General features: G+C 44.5%; 1 protein-coding gene across 8 annotated transcripts in view; it reads left to right on the top strand.

Moving 5' to 3' along the window:
• The window catches only part of RUNX2 (RUNX family transcription factor 2), a 215,802-nt gene that overhangs the window by 50,443 nt on the left and 150,046 nt on the right, over nucleotides 1-15,313 (top strand). For 2 of the 8 annotated variants that reach the window (XM_030944316.1, XM_030944313.1), the window contains exons 1-2: nucleotides 6,323-6,614; nucleotides 8,333-8,619. In XM_030944316.1, coding sequence (XP_030800176.1) covers nucleotides 6,539-6,614; nucleotides 8,333-8,619 — 363 coding nt within the window. In that variant the 5' untranslated portion in view covers nucleotides 6,323-6,538. Of the gene's footprint in view, nucleotides 1-5,440; nucleotides 6,258-6,322; nucleotides 6,615-8,332; nucleotides 8,620-15,313 lie in introns of those variants that run through there. The other 6 variants (XM_030944321.1, XM_030944317.1, XM_030944314.1 and 3 more) reach the window with 4 other exon arrangements.

Below are 15,313 nucleotides of genomic sequence, written 5' to 3'. Positions count from 1 at the left end.
AAGGTGAGTAACTGGAAGCAGCAAGTTAGCTGAAGTCTTACCTCTGCTTCTCTTATAGGAAGCAGTACCTTATTTCATTAAGGCTCCCATTGAAATCAGTGGAACTGCAGACAGAACTAGCATTTTCTCTCTTTTCTTAATGATTTTTTTAAAAGAAAAAAAAAGAAAGAAAAAAAAAAAAAAAAAAAGGAGGGTGGGATCTGCCTTTTCATGTAACGGGGTTTTATCTGCTCAAAAAATCACGCTAACCTCAGGGTGCCAAGCACAGTATCTTTGAAAGCATTCCAGGGAGGGGAAGAGCTCCTCTATCTTCTCTACTACAAAGGGAAGCTTGGTAGTAATGAGAGCTGCTGTGGTCTTCCAAGAAAGGTATTGCATCTGCTTTGCCCCCTCTGAGGACCTCTTGCTTGTTCCTCCTGAATACTTCCAGGTTATGTCGTTCTTCTTATATTTCAAATAGGAGAACATCTTAGTGACTGTCTTTGTGTTGAGTTTTGTGAGAAGATAGAGGAGGAAGATATTGTTTTTCAATATGTGCATTTAATAAACTATAGAAATATTTATATGGTAAACTAGAATAACAGGTTTTGGTATTACATCATATAAGCTCCTAATATCATAATGCTCCTGATATCCCAAGGTCAGAGAGAACCTTGTTCACATTTGAATGTCTACTGTTAATGGCGAAGATTTTCATTATTCTTGATCCTTCTAGGGCCAGACCAGCATTTGAAACAAATAGTTTAGAACTTACCATGCTTATCATAACTGACTGATGAAGTGTGTTGTGAAAGAAATGTCCAGAATTCATACATAACTATTTTTTCTATCACTTCAGAACAGACTACTGAAAAAAAATCTGTAGAGAACTTTGATTTCAGAACTAAGAGTATAAGCCAAATTTCAGCCTGTAAGGAATTTTTATGGTTGAATTATAGACTTCTAAAAGACACAATTTAAAACTGAACTGCTGACAGTCATTCTGATTATGTTTTTTCTAAGCTACTATTAACTAGGATGAGACCTTAAAGGAGAAATAGATCCCATCTCTATCTGCTGACTCAAGAGTTTCTTATCCTTTCCTCTAAAACAGTGCAGCCTACTGTCAGGGACAATATTGGTCAGACTTGACTGACTACAGATCCAATCCAGTCTAGCAAGCCCAGTGCTGCCATGGAGGCTTTGCAAAATTCATCTGCCAATTCCTCCATCTGTACTGAGCACGCGCAAGAAAAACCTCAACAATTTTCAGCAGCTTCTAACTCAGCCAAGTTTGGGTGGATCCTTTTGGTCAGGGACAACAAAAGGAACTTATCTGCTTTTTCCTCCTTATTCCTCTCCTACTCAGTAAAACTTCCCATCCCAGCTCTGAAATAGATATTGGGCTGAAATCTTAAAATGTTGTGAAACAATGTGTTTTCTCTTAATGCCGATCATAGAAGTAGCAAAAGTATTTTTGCTGCAAGTTTCCAAAAAATTCAGCTTGAGGCAGACTGAGGATTGAAAAGATCATCCTGAACAGCTAAAAATTGGCAACATTATGTGAGTGAAAACAAGGTCTTATACTGGAAAGTGGTAGACAAGTTTAGCTGCAGATACTGCTGGCAGCTTCACCTATAACATTTTTCCTGCCAGATCTTTGTCTTCTATTACTAGAGAGAATCATTCCTGTGATGTTTAATGTTTTGTCACCTGTCCTTATGGCTTGTTTTGAGACTGGCACTGTTGTCTCCTGTGACCTGGCTGCCAATTCCACAGCACTTGACTTAAGGGATTGCCTCACACTCAAGGGCTGAAGGCCACAGGGGCACACACATATTTCTGCTAAGATGTATGCTCAGCATTTTCAGGATTACATTATGTCACACCATGATTATTCTTGATGCCTTGGTCTGACCTGAGTGAATTTTCAGGAAAGAAAAGGCAAAAAATGTTGTTATGGTCCTTAAAATGTTGGTTTTCTTTGCCCATTATGCTTGTTCAATATTTGCCATTGCCATATGCTTCCTTCTATTTCACTCCTGATGACTGCACCATCTCTTTCACAGTTGTCTGTTTTCATCCTTTTTAGAACAAGCCTGTCACTGTTCAGTGTTTTTCTTCAGCTTTGAGTCTTGTGTTATTAACAAAGAAATTTTTTGCTGCCATCCATGCTATTGAAAATAGATTTACAATGGGAATTGTCACCATTGCAACACTGAGAGAGTAAATGCAAGGACCTGTTGCTGTGTTTGTGGTTAGAAACACTAAAAACCCCTCTCCCACTTAGGACTGATTTACATCTTGTAGTATCTCCTGTGTGAGCTTTATGGAGCTTCTATCTGGACAGAGAGCACTTCATTAGACTTTTAAAAAACAGCATGCAAATTTAGGGACTCTACAAGGTTCCAGAGGTATAAACACTTTTTAATTACAGCTATACCACCCACTTTCCCCACAGTTAGTCAAGAGAACCAGTTTTCACTAAGGTCAACAGAATAAATAACCATGAAGTTTCTGGCTCATGCTGCTTTTGCAAATGCTGAAATAAGGAAAAAAATTAAGTTATCACTTTTTAGCCTTTATATTTCTAATTATATCTCTAACACAATATACTGATTTCATCTGTATTAAAAAAAAAAAACAAACCTTTTCCTCACTCTGAAATTAGTTAAACTGAAGCTGGAAGGAGAATTAATGGAAAGAGACAAAGTTGGTCTTGCCGTGAAAAATGACAGTTTTTCCCTAACTAGCAACTTCATAAAGCTAATTTTTAGTTTGCATTTTGCAATCAAAAAAAAAATTATTGGAGAAAGACAGGCCATACATTTTTCTAATCCTGTTACACATTCAGGTTTTTAGTGCCAGCAAGCACAGGTCATACTTTCTCTTTCCAACACTGTTACAAGATGACACGTAGGCCGACGTTTCTTCCTCCTTATGATGATGACATTGTCATTTGCTGCTTTAAATGTCTCTGAAATATGTGCAATCCCAATGGGGCATAAGAGGCTGCAGACGGGGAGGGAAATGGGAGAACTTTACAGTAAGACCCACACCATAGGCTTGCAGTCTCTGCTTAAGAGAAGCAGAAAATATATCATTTAGGAAAAATTCAGAAGCAGTAAACTTTGTTGTTTGTACAGCCTGTGTTGTGCTGTGTGCTGTGGAAAAACCAACAGTTTTTCAGCAGGGACAGGTTTCCTACCAGATTTCCAAATTTTTTTTCTTGGTATTATTGGGTGCCAAGCCCTGCTCATCTTTGGACTTCTCAGAATTTATATGCATATTTTTTTATCTCAAAATGTATATGGATAGCAGTTAGGGCTGCATTCTATACTGAAGGAAAACTTGCTAAGTCTGAGATCCCAGAACATTCAGCATCAGATCATGAGACAGAGCACAAGAGTCTCAGCTCTCAATCCTCATTTCCTACTGAAATTGCTGGGGGGAAAGTAAAATTCTCTAGTTCTTTTTTTTTTTTTTTTTTAATGCAGTCGTTTTGCAGCCTGCCTATCAAATCTTTATGCTCTTGTTTGTATCAGGGACTATAAATGCTAAAAAGCAGTGCATGATGCTGAAATATTAAATGCTTCAACTAATTTCAGGACACAAAGAATCTTCTTTTATCTGGGCTGCAAATCAGTGGGGCAGGGACGCAGTAGAATGCTGCAGTTACAGAACTCATTACCACACGCCTACTTAGCAGACCAAATAACGTGCTAATCTGGAGTTACTATTTGTCATACTTGAGAAAAAGCAAAGAATAGCTGGGCAAACAGTCAACTTCCAACCAAAGTGAAAGTAAAGCGCTGCCAAGAGACACTGGAGCTTATCTCGCCCCTTCTAAAAATGAATGGAAGTTCGGGCAAAACCTGCTCTAGCATTAAGTTTACTTAAGTTCACATATTTTGGCTCAATGCACACTTTCATGAGTGAATAAAAAACTTGAGGAAGGTAGATGTTGGGAACAAGAATATTGGCAATTCTTTCACTATAGTAATAATTGCTGACATTGCTGTAGTCGCCCTGGCTAAAAATATCAAATACAACAACAAACCCAGTGAACCCATTCATTTATTCCCGTTTCACAAAGGCTATTTACATACACAGAGAGGCTCAAAATAAATTCTGTACTCATCATATTTGCAGCACATTCCAGCCCAGCAAACTGGCATCGAAACTATTTATTTAGGGAACATCATCCAGGTTAGAATCTTTCATATCTGATAATTATTTTTCATCTTGAGCACCCAGTACTTACAACAGGAGCATACTGGGCCTATGTTTTAGAAATGTGATGGTAAACAAACTCAGTGCTCTTTAAAACATTACCTTTTTGTCCAAAAGCAGTCTAATTATGGCTGTATTCATAACACAGTTAAAAGTGAAAAAGCTAAAAGACAATATAAATTGCAGCAAGAACAGCCATACTAATGAAAATTCGATACTATAAAGTGGATCTGAAGGTGTTTGTTAAGATATAACTTGCAGCGCAAGCACATTTTTTCACCAACCTCCTACAATTCTCTAAGATCTTAAAATATGACCCATTTTGCAACCAGTGCTAAAATTCCGAGAAGTTCTGAAATAAAACCCGAGGAAAGCCGAGCAGCAGGGTTGCTCTCCACTCCAGCCAAATCCAAGCCAACGTTCCAGATTATATATATCATAACATGAATGACTTCTTCTGAAAAATCCCATCCAGCTTTTATGTAGGTCCATAAACATTGCTGGTACTTTTATTAATTTGTCCATAACCATTTAAATAAAATTCTAGAACTCTGAGCCGTGATCTGTTCCAGACTGTAGTAAGTTCCTGTTAAATGTGTAAATGTTCAGCAGAAAGATATTTTTGCACGGAGACTGAAAATCAGCTGTGCCAGATACCTGAAACTTTGTTAGGGCACTCAGTGGAAAATTCTATTTTGACATTATAAATAACTCTGGACTATTTTAAGTGACCTTAAACTGGTAGCTTCCAATGACTTATTTTAGTTTATTCCAATTAACTTTTTATTTTATTTTAGTAGGAAGAGAGGTGACTGTAAAAATTTTAGTGTGACTAATTAAAAGTGGAAAGGTATCTTCTTGTTTGAAATGAAATAAATCATGATTGTTAGGCTTATATAGCATTTGGATATAAAACAACTCTTTGCCTTCTTTCTAGCGCCTTTGGAATGGCTCTTTGGGAATGTATGAGAGCCAGCTAAAGAAGGGAGGAAGGAAGCCAAAAGAATCTATGGACACAAATATTTTGCCAAAATAAGTATGAAAAAAATTATTTTCTGTATCACAACCACAGAAACCCAGAGCTTCTGCATATATACTAATCCGTATAGGTGATGAGTAATTGTGCCTTGGAAACGCCTGTGGCCACTTTTGGGGAACAGCCGATCCCTGTGGTTGTCGGGAATAGCAGGGCGAGCTCAGGAGGGGTTTGTAGCGTTACCCGCATGGATCGCGTCTTCTCAACAGGACAGAAAACTTCCAGAGCCCTTCCAACCTTGGGCCGGGAAAAGAAAAAAAAAAAAAAAAAAAACAACCGTTGAGGAAATGAACAAGCGGAGAGCACAGATCCCTGCGAGGCAGTGGGTCGGGGGTACCGCTCCCCGCGGCAAGCGTGGGAAAGCCGCGGAAGGAGGGAGGATGGATGGGGGCACGGCTGCGGAGCGGGGCTGGGTGGGCGCGGAGCCGCAGCCGCGGTGCGCGGAGCGAGAGCTCTCCCCTGTGACCGATCGGCGGAGCTTGCGGGCTGTTCTCTGCTCCGGAGCCGAGAGGGGCAGGAGCCGCCGCCGCCTCTGCACGCACCTTCCCCGGAGGGACAAAAATTGGGGGTAGGGGGGCAGGAAGGCGCGGGGGCAGCGGTGCCGCCCGGCAGGAGGAGGCGCGGAGGCTCCGCGGGTGCAGAAAGAGCCCCGGAGGTGCCCCCGGCACCGGCAGCCACACACGGACACCCCGAGCCCGGAACGCGGGGCTGCTCCGCCGGGGCTGCTCCGCCCGGCTTTTGCCGCAGGGTCCGGGGCAACAAACCCGGCTGGGTCGGGGTGCTGGACTCGGGGCTCGGAACGGGGCCACGTCCCCGCACCCCCCAGCGCAGACAGACACACACAGCGCCCCGAGTCACACACAGGCGGCGAGCAAGGAGCACACACGCAGCGCCGACTTTTTACAAGGAGGTGGAAGTGGCAAGTCGGAGTAAAGCCTTAGAAATTAGAGGGCGGGTTGTGATAGGCTGTTATCTGCGCGGGGAGGCGGTGACACTTTCATACCATTGGGTATGTAAATGGTTTTTAATAAGATCTGCCCTTTTTTTCTTTTTTTTTTTTTTTTAGGGAGAAAACAAACCAGACTCCCTTTACCTTAATAGTCTGAAGGGGGTTTTATAGCTTTCATTCATTCAAGGAAATGGTTTAGGCTTTAGACTACCGGAGACTTAGCAAAAAACTCTTTGGCACCAGATTATTCTTACTTTTTTTTTTTTTTTTTTTTTTTTTGCAAACAAGATTTTTTCATGACTTTTTTTTTTTAATTTAAACAAACAATCCCAAAAGTGTTAATGGAAAAAACCCGGAGAGAAGTGGAGATCGAAGACCGTCTCCTGCTCCCCCCCTTCCCCGTCCCTCTCCCCGTGGGTGAGAGTTTCTCCTCCTGGGGGGGATGCACATTGGTTTATTTATTTTGAAGGCTGCAAAAGTCTGAGGACTGAAACACCACGTGCTGCTGACTCTCATCAGCATAATGATCGCCTTAGCCAGAGAGTCCTGTATATATAAACCACAAAAACCTAATCATTAGAAATCCCAGCCTCCAAAAACCACATTCAGGACAAAAAAACTGTGGCGTGGGTTTGTTATTTTTTTTCCGGCTCCTTCATCTTCCCCGACCTCAACTTCTTGGGACCCAAAAGAAGTTTGTAACTTTTGGTTGCTTTTTTTCATAATTATTATTTTTAACCCGATTTTCCAGAAAGAAAAATAACTCAAAGAAAGCGACATTTTAATGATTTTTTTTTTTGCTGCTGTTGTTCATCAAGAGCGGAAAAAAAAAAAAGCAAGATTTTTGTTCGCCTATTCAACTCAACGGACTTGGATCCAGCAGCGACTTCATGTGAAGGACCGGGCTGCACCGAGGCTGCCTTTTCTTAGAATTTGCTTGGTCATATTTTAGAAATCAGCCTAAGGAGGGGTGTTTTATTGTTGTGTTGATTTTTTTTTTCCTCAACTATGATCCCCGCTTCTTTTTCCCTGAGAATCCGAAAGTTCAACTTTTTTTAAGTCCTGATCCTCCGAAAGGAACTAGCTAAAAAGTCTCGTTTAATTATCAGCCCTGTGACTTTCCTCTTCACCCCGACAACCCCAGTAACTTTGTTTCCCCGCCGAAATCGCTTCGGGAGCGCCTTTTTTTTTGGAGGGGGGGAGCCACTTTTCTCAAGCCCCTACCCGAGCTCCCGCTTCCTGAAGCCGCAGGCAATAAGCGGGGGAACCCAGCGGCTCCTCGCCTCTGTCCCAGCGAGGCTTTTTGTGTGCTCCTTTTTTTTTTTTTCTTTTTTCTTTTTTTTTTTTTTTTCTGCGTGTGTGTCCGGAGGAGGAAGATTTCTTCGGAGGAAACCGGGACGTTCCCCTGAACCCCCCCTCTCCTCTCCGTTCTTCTCGGGGCTGAGTTACGCTACGATTCTGGCGGCCACCAGCAGCAGCAGCCCAGGAAGCTGAACCAGCAGCGAGTTCTACTTCTCCCAAGACAATTTTTGGAAAATCCGAAAAGGAAAAGAAGACGTGGAGGGAGGGGAAGAAAAAAGGGAAGAAACTCGAGCACTTGAGGGAAGAAGCGGTGGCTAGAAGGAGGGAAAAGAGCAGAGTGACTGTGCGAGAAGGAAGGAAGGAAGGAGGAGGAGAAGCGGCAGCGCTTTGCAGCTGGGCAGAAGCCGGGACCATGCAGTTTCCAGCCGGGCTGTGCTGAGATTGGCAGCCCCGGACGCACCGCCAGCCTCTGCCTCCTCGCTGCTCCAGGCTGCAGGCGCCCCCAGACCGGCATCACCCCTCGCCCCGTCCATCTTTCTTAAAAAAAAAAAGAAACCCAAACAAAACAAACCAAAAACAGACTGAGAGAGACTGAGATTTTTTTTCTTCGTGCGTTTAATCCGCTCCTTTCTTTTTCTATTTTTTGTCTGATTTGCTTTTTTGCCCCTTATCCTCACCCCTCCACTTTTTCATTCACCCCTTTTTTCGCTAGATATATTTTTTTTTACAACCCCCACCCCCACTACACGCCTCCTCTACCAGCGATCCCCCTACCGCTCCCCCCCCCCCCCCAATTCGCTAACTTGTGGCTGTTGTGATGCGTATTCCCGTAGATCCCAGCACCAGCCGGAGGTTCAGCCCCCCCTCCAGCAGCCTGCAGCCCGGCAAGATGAGCGAGGTCAGCCCGGTGGTGGTAGCCCAGCAGCAGCAGCAGCAGCAGCAGCAGCAACAGGACGCGGCGGCCGCCGTGCCCCGGCTGCGCCCCCACGATAACCGCACCATGGTGGAGATCATCGCTGACCACCCCGCCGAGCTGGTCCGTACCGACAGCCCCAACTTCCTCTGCTCCGTCCTGCCCTCGCACTGGCGCTGCAACAAGACCCTCCCGGTGGCGTTCAAGGTGAGACACCCCCCTCCCGCCGCCGCCGCGGCCCGGGATGCTCCCCCCGCGCCCCCTGCCCTTCCTCCCGCAGGGGCTTCTGTGCCCCCACCCCCCGGCCGCAGTGTCTCCGGCGATCCCCGTCCTACAGGAGCTTCTGTGCCCCGCGGCCCGGGGGGATTTCTCTCGATGTGTCCCGCAGTTCCACCCCCCCCAGCCCTGTCCTTCAGTGGCTTCTGTGCCCCCCCGGCCCGCAGGGGTTTTTGTGTCCTCCCTCGGCCCGCAGGGACTTCTGTGCCCTCCCGTCCTCCCTCCTGCAGCATCTCACTGCCCCACCGTCCCGCAGGGGTTTCTGTGTCCCCCCTGCCCCCGCGATGTCTCCGGTGGCCCCCGGGCTGCAGTGCCCCCCCTGACGCCCCCAGCCCTGCAATGCCTCCCGTGCACCCCCATCCTGCAACGCCTCCTGTGCCCCCGCGGCCCGGGGGGCTCCTCTGACCCCCAATCCTGCAATGCCTCCTGTGTTCCCGCCCTCCCGTCCAAGTGTTCAAGTCTTGCAGTGCCTTCTGTGTCCTGTCACCGTCCTGCTGTGCCTCCTGTAGCCCCGTCCCGCGATGTCTCGGAGTGCAGCCCCCTCAGTACCTCTCACTCCCCTCTCCCGGTCCTGCAGTGGCCGCCGTGCCCGCCGTCCTGCCGCGCTTCCCGTGCCCGCCGTGCTCCAGCTCTGCCCCCCTCACCCTTGCTGCGCCCCCGGTGCCCCCCATGCTCTGCCCGCACCCCCGGAGCCATCCCGTTATCTCCATCCCCGCGGGGCGCTGCCGGCGTGTTCCCCCCGCAGCCCAGGGGCACCCTGTGTCCCCTTCAGCATCCCCCCGGGAGACACCCCCTGCCCCCCACAGTCTCTCTCCATGGGCTTTTTTTTGGAGAAGCCTGCTTTCCCTCCCTGGGGAAGGAGGGATTCAACCCTCGGCCGGAGCTCAGTGTGGCACCCCTCCGCCTCGAGAAACCAGTCCCTGACCCACGGAGGTGCCCCTTCCTCCTCTCCGGGAGTGGGACTGGAGCATTTGGTGTGGCTCTGAGGCGTGCGGGGGGCGGTCGGAGTCCGAGGGTCAGGCTGGAGAGGCAGAGTGGCATCGGGGCTTTGCCCCCCAACAGCCCGGACAGAGATGGGGCTGGGAAAGGGGGACACAGAGCACCTGGGGACACGGGGCCCCTTCACTTCTCCTGGTGGACAACCGAGGAAGTGGCTGCCCAGAGAGGCTCTCCTTGGCAGGGTCGCACATTTCCATAATAAATCCCACCCCGCTCTGCACTGGGGATGCTGCTTTTAATTTTCTGTCTCCATCCCCACGGCGCGCTAATGAGAGGAAACGATTTTAGAAAAAAACCTGTAATAATAACAACAATAATTGCGGGCTTTAAAGCAAGCCCTTTTCCTCCTCTAGCAATATTTCCAAGTGTTCCCCCTGAAGTTTTCCTTCCTGTGGCTTTTGGTAGGGAGGGTGCAATGGCTGGGGTGTCCCCAGGTGCCTTCCTGAGCTGGGCATGGGTCAGAGTGGGGTGGAGTGGCCCTTCGAGGGTCTCAACATACTCACATTTTCTTGTGAAAAATAACACACCTGGAAACCTCTGAAAAGACAGAAAAGTTTGGAAACAGTCTCACCCAGTGCGTTCCAGAACATCACCTTTTTCTTGTGTTTCCCGAGTGCCAGCCGTGTTATCGCAGCCATTTGTTCGGGGAGAAATAGTGAAAGTGGTTAAATGAGCCCCTGGTAAAGTGAGTGGTGATAACGATGGAGGTTTGCTTTGAAGATGTTACGGGTGTGTGGGTGAAGCTTGGCTGAAGTGCTCCTGTGTGTGGAAACAGCTTGGAGAGGCTGGAATTGCGGGAGGAGCCCTTTGCACAGGCCCTGCTTGTGCAGGACACGATGGTCAGACTGAGCAGAAATGGCAGGACAGTGGGGTGTCTTTTGGCTTGGTGTAGCACTCAAAGGCTCTCTACATGTGGATCACAGTGATTCTGATTCAGAGGGGCTGTGTGGTAAGGAGGAGAAGCTTTCAGAGAATTGTGATTATAATTTAATTGAGCATTAGATTAAGTTGGTGTTATAGTTACTCTTTAAAGCAGGGATGCAGGAGCTGTTGCATTATCGTGCTCACATTGCTGTTCTCATTTGAGGTGTCTGAGCCTTCTCCTACCTCACAGCAATTCAAAGGATGCGGTCGCATCTCATTAGAATAAGGAAAAGATCTAAACTAATATTAAAGTATTTAGAATATTATTATAATAAGAATGCTTACGTGTGATAAAAAGGTAGACAAAGGATCAGACTGTTCCCCAATCTTTTTGTGTTCATATATATGTATTTATATGTGTCTTACATGTGGGTCTTCTGTGCAGATCTGACCGATTTTCAGATGCATCAGAGGCACCCGGTGCCCCTTGCACCCGGCTGCTGTGGGTGCAGCTGTGTTTTCATATGCAATATGCACTTTTTAAAATATGCCAAAATTATATATGCCCTTCTTTAACTGTATATTAATTTGAAACTCACTTGAACTACTTCTGACCATTAAAAAAAAATCTATTTAATTTTTCAAATGCAACTTGCATGCAGCTGCCTAGTAGTTTTAGACCAAAGGAGCTGCATGTATCATACAGTGAAACACATGGTTGTGTTACAACAGAATGGGAATCAGCTCTGAAAAGGAAAAAAGAGACAGATTTGAGCTATAGAAACCTCAGCTAAACAATAACTTGAAAATGAAATAGCTCACGGACAACACACTTTGTGAAGTTTTATTGGCAATAAATAATATGTTGATGATAATGTTTTGAGTGGTGTGTTAAGTGTGTCATAATTCTCTCGCAGCGATCTCGAGCAAAAATGTACGCTGGATATAGCACTGTTTTAATTTAAAAAAACAGATATAAATCATATGCAGGAGAGGAAGTATGTTATAAACAGTGCTGGGTTTGATTATAATTTTTTGAAATAGTGTTGGCTTACCATTAGGTTTGAATTTTATGTATTAATATTTGCACACACTGGGGAGGGAGTCCCTGTCGTGTGCTCACTATAAGAAGATTGTTAATGCAGCATGGTTCTGTGGGGAAGAGTATTTGATGAGTACTTGTTAATACAGCTCTAGCTGTTAATATTCCAGCATAAAATAAATGGCTATTGTTCACCCAGGTCCAAATCATATTCACTTCTTAATCTCAGTAGCCAGCAATACTTCATTTGAGTCAAGTCATCAGAATTTGGCCCCTCTGTGGGAGTTTTTACTGCAAGTCATAATGACCCAGATTGCCATGTTAGAGGTTAGAAGTGACTTTTGTATGATGCTAATAGCAGCAGAGAGTTTTAGTGGATGTAAAGGCAGGGGAAAAAATGGGATGTGGAGTCTAAAACATCTCCCCAGTAGCACCACAGTAGTTCAGGGTCTGTCAGCATTTCCCTCCAAACCCCAATTTTTGGAGTTTATAACTCAGCTGTTTTAAATAGCTTCAAGCTGAAACCTGCTGTATAAATTTTCAGCCCAGATGTAGATTTGAAACAAAAAGTAGCACGAATCAGTTATTCTGTTTTAAGTTACAGGACACTGAAATGTTTTTAATAGTATCAGATGCTCTTTTGGCAGTGTCTGGGAAAAGCGTTCTCAATACAGAAGGTTTTACATTCAGAGGCTGTTTGAATTCAGTGTTTCGCAAGAAAGCTTTTGAAGTGGCAGATATCAATGTTTGAGAGGAACTAGTTAGCATGTACACCAGTGTTGGCCATTACTTTTTTTTTCAGACAAGCATTTATTCTGCAGAAAGTCTGAGTACCTGCTGTTGTATAGGGGTTTTGCTTTGTGCTTATAACTTCCGTCTTTAGGCTACATACTTTGGCCAGTTCAAATCCCACTGGACTGAAACTGGGCAAACAGGTTGCCTAACCCAAACTGTGTTATGGAAAAAACACATAGTTATTTTCAACTCATAAGAATTGCTTTGGTTTTATTTTGGGGATTCATGTACTTTTTTGAGCTCTAGTTGAAAGGAAAAGAAAAAAAAAAAAGAGCAAAATCTACTTTTAATCATCAAAATGTCTAGAGAACTTAATATGGAAAATAAAGATTTTGAAATAGTAGAGATATTGAGTGTTAAAAGATAGGTAAGGAATGTGCACTGTGCCTACTTCTAGTCTTTAATTTTTAACACAATCCGTACTCATTTCAGAGTGCATTTACAATCCTCTTTCTAAGAATATGTAATTAATTTTGTATTGATACACGGCATAATATGGCCAAATCAGGGTGTATGCCAACAGTCATTCAGTTTGTACAATTACTTTTGAAAACTCTCAAAATGACGGGTACTTCTCTAGGTTTCAGACTTGTTTTGTGAATCTTTTTTCTACCCAGCACTTCTACGTACCTGTGCAGCAGTCTTAGGCTGTTTTGTGGTAAGAAATATCAAAGTAAGAAAAAAATAATCCTTTTACTCCTGATGCGTGGCAGGGGAGCTTCCCATGTTATAGGGCTTTATTTTAGGAGCCAAAGTTTTTATTTTCATCTCTGACTTCAGTTTGTCTTATCCTTTGGTTCTCTCTGAAGAAGATGAACAGTGATACTGCATCCAAGGCTTCTCAGTAATGATGCAGCTCTTGATTAGTTACGATCGCTCGGCAACAGCAGCGGCACGTGCAGCTCTGGGCTGATGGCTAAGCTGACAAATTGAACTGACACCGAGTGGAAAGGGCAGGAAGGAAAGCTCTGAAAAGCAACAGAGGACAGAGGGGAGCCTTTTAAGGGATTTGCTCCCTCCTGCCAGGTGTTATAAGCTGTACCTGGGTTTGGGACTGAGATGGGGCTATGATGGCGCTGCCTGTCCATGCTCTGCGGGTACCTGGGGAGAAGGAGGTGAGCTGAGGCTTCAGGCACCTCTCTCCCTCTTCCCAGGCCCCTGGCAGCCTTGTGCTTCCTGCTGCACTCTCAGGTGCTTTGCATTTCTGGAGTTAATGTGATTTTTTGGTGTTGTTTTGTGAGGTATAAAAGGCGTCGGGTGCAACTCCCTGGGATGCTGATGGGCATGACAAGACCATCCAGAGATAACGCGGTCTGTTGCAGATTGGGAAGGGAGTGGTTTATAAGTAGTCTCAAGCCCCATGCTTCACAGTTTAAGCCAGTATCCATTTGTTAATGGCTTGAGTCAGCTCTGTAATCTGTTCACCAGATTATTATTTGTTATTTGATTATTATTTATTATTCCTTACACCTGGCTTTGAAGCTGTTAGACCTGGTTGCTGCCAGACCCAAGGCAGAGAGTTATTGGGACCTCAAATCTTAGCCACGATGGTGGTTCCTTTGTTTTTCTCTTCAGGGACTTTCATAGGACTTGAAAGTAAAATCTTTGTTTGATACATCAAGACCTCACAGTAGTTTGTGGCGAATTTTAGCTTTTAGTTTTGGGTGGTATTAACTGGTGTTTTATGCAAAAATAGAAAAGCAGGTAAATTCTTTTCAAACAGGGTTTAAGCTTTGCTTGCTTCTTTCTCTTCAATATTTCTTTTAAATAAAATAAGCTATAATTTTCAGTAATATGGCCTATTTCTATATTATTGTAATTCCTCTTTATTGTTTTAGAGAAACATTGTACAGTTCACTGGACCACATAATGCTCTCCCTATATATCCAGAACTCCTCATTCTTTCCACTGAATTAATATCACCTGCAACCTGCAATTATTAGTTTCAGCCAGGATCATTTATGGAAAAGACATTTCAGGAAGGCCTTGTGATAAAATGAAATATATATTACAGGAGACAGAATAAATTACTCTGAATAATATAAAAACTCATATCTGACCATGTAAAATGGTAATAACTACAAGGGGGGACACTTTGTAGCTTAAGATATTTTTTCAAGTTCTGGCTCAGCCATGCAATATTTCTGAATCTCTTCTTGTTATAAATTTATTTTCAGCATCAGAATTAGCCAACTGCGGAAAATGAGGTTATTTTATTAATACTTTTGTGGACATTTTTCCCTGTGTGTATATTTTCTTCCTAGTAACTTAGCATTCCTGTGGAACTTTTTTTTTTGCTTTAAGAAGCCACAGAGCACTAACACTGTAGGTATTCCTGGTGTTTTCAAATCAGAAGCTGTCTGCTCCATGACATTTATTTAATCAGATGTTGGAGCACTGCACAACCACTGAAGCATGAAAGGGAGACTATCAGGTAGCTGGAACGCAAGGAAAAATGAAATACTTTGGTATCTTCTGTTCACCCATCCTGGAATTTGAGGGAGGTATCAGCACCAACCACATGTGACTCTTGCAAGCACTTAAAATTTACATGCCTGCAAGGAAATACAGCTTTGTTTTATATAGCACATGAGGAGTTTGAATTCCAGCCATAAAGTGCTCCCTTGTAGAGCTTTGGGCATAGAGCTTTGCCTGCTGGTGCCCCGAGTGCCACTCCTGGGATGGGTGGATGCACGGATCCCTCTGGCTTGAAGTCTGAGGAGCTCAGGGGTCAGGGTGATGGGTGCAACCACAACAGAACTGAATCTAGGTGACAAGACTGCTAATACTAATTTATAGCTTTCCATTTTAAATGCTCTCTTTAAATGCTTTCCCGTGCATAATTCACAGATACAAGCCTTGCCTCGTGTTCTCTCGCTGCTCCCTGCTTGCTAAGAACAAAGTTGTCCTTCAGAAAGCATTAAA

This window comes from Camarhynchus parvulus, chromosome 3 (genome assembly GCF_901933205.1).
Source record: "Camarhynchus parvulus chromosome 3, STF_HiC, whole genome shotgun sequence".
In the NCBI taxonomy this organism is placed as follows: domain Eukaryota; kingdom Metazoa; phylum Chordata; class Aves; order Passeriformes; family Thraupidae; genus Camarhynchus; species Camarhynchus parvulus.
This window is presented reverse-complemented; position numbering and strand designations above follow the sequence as displayed.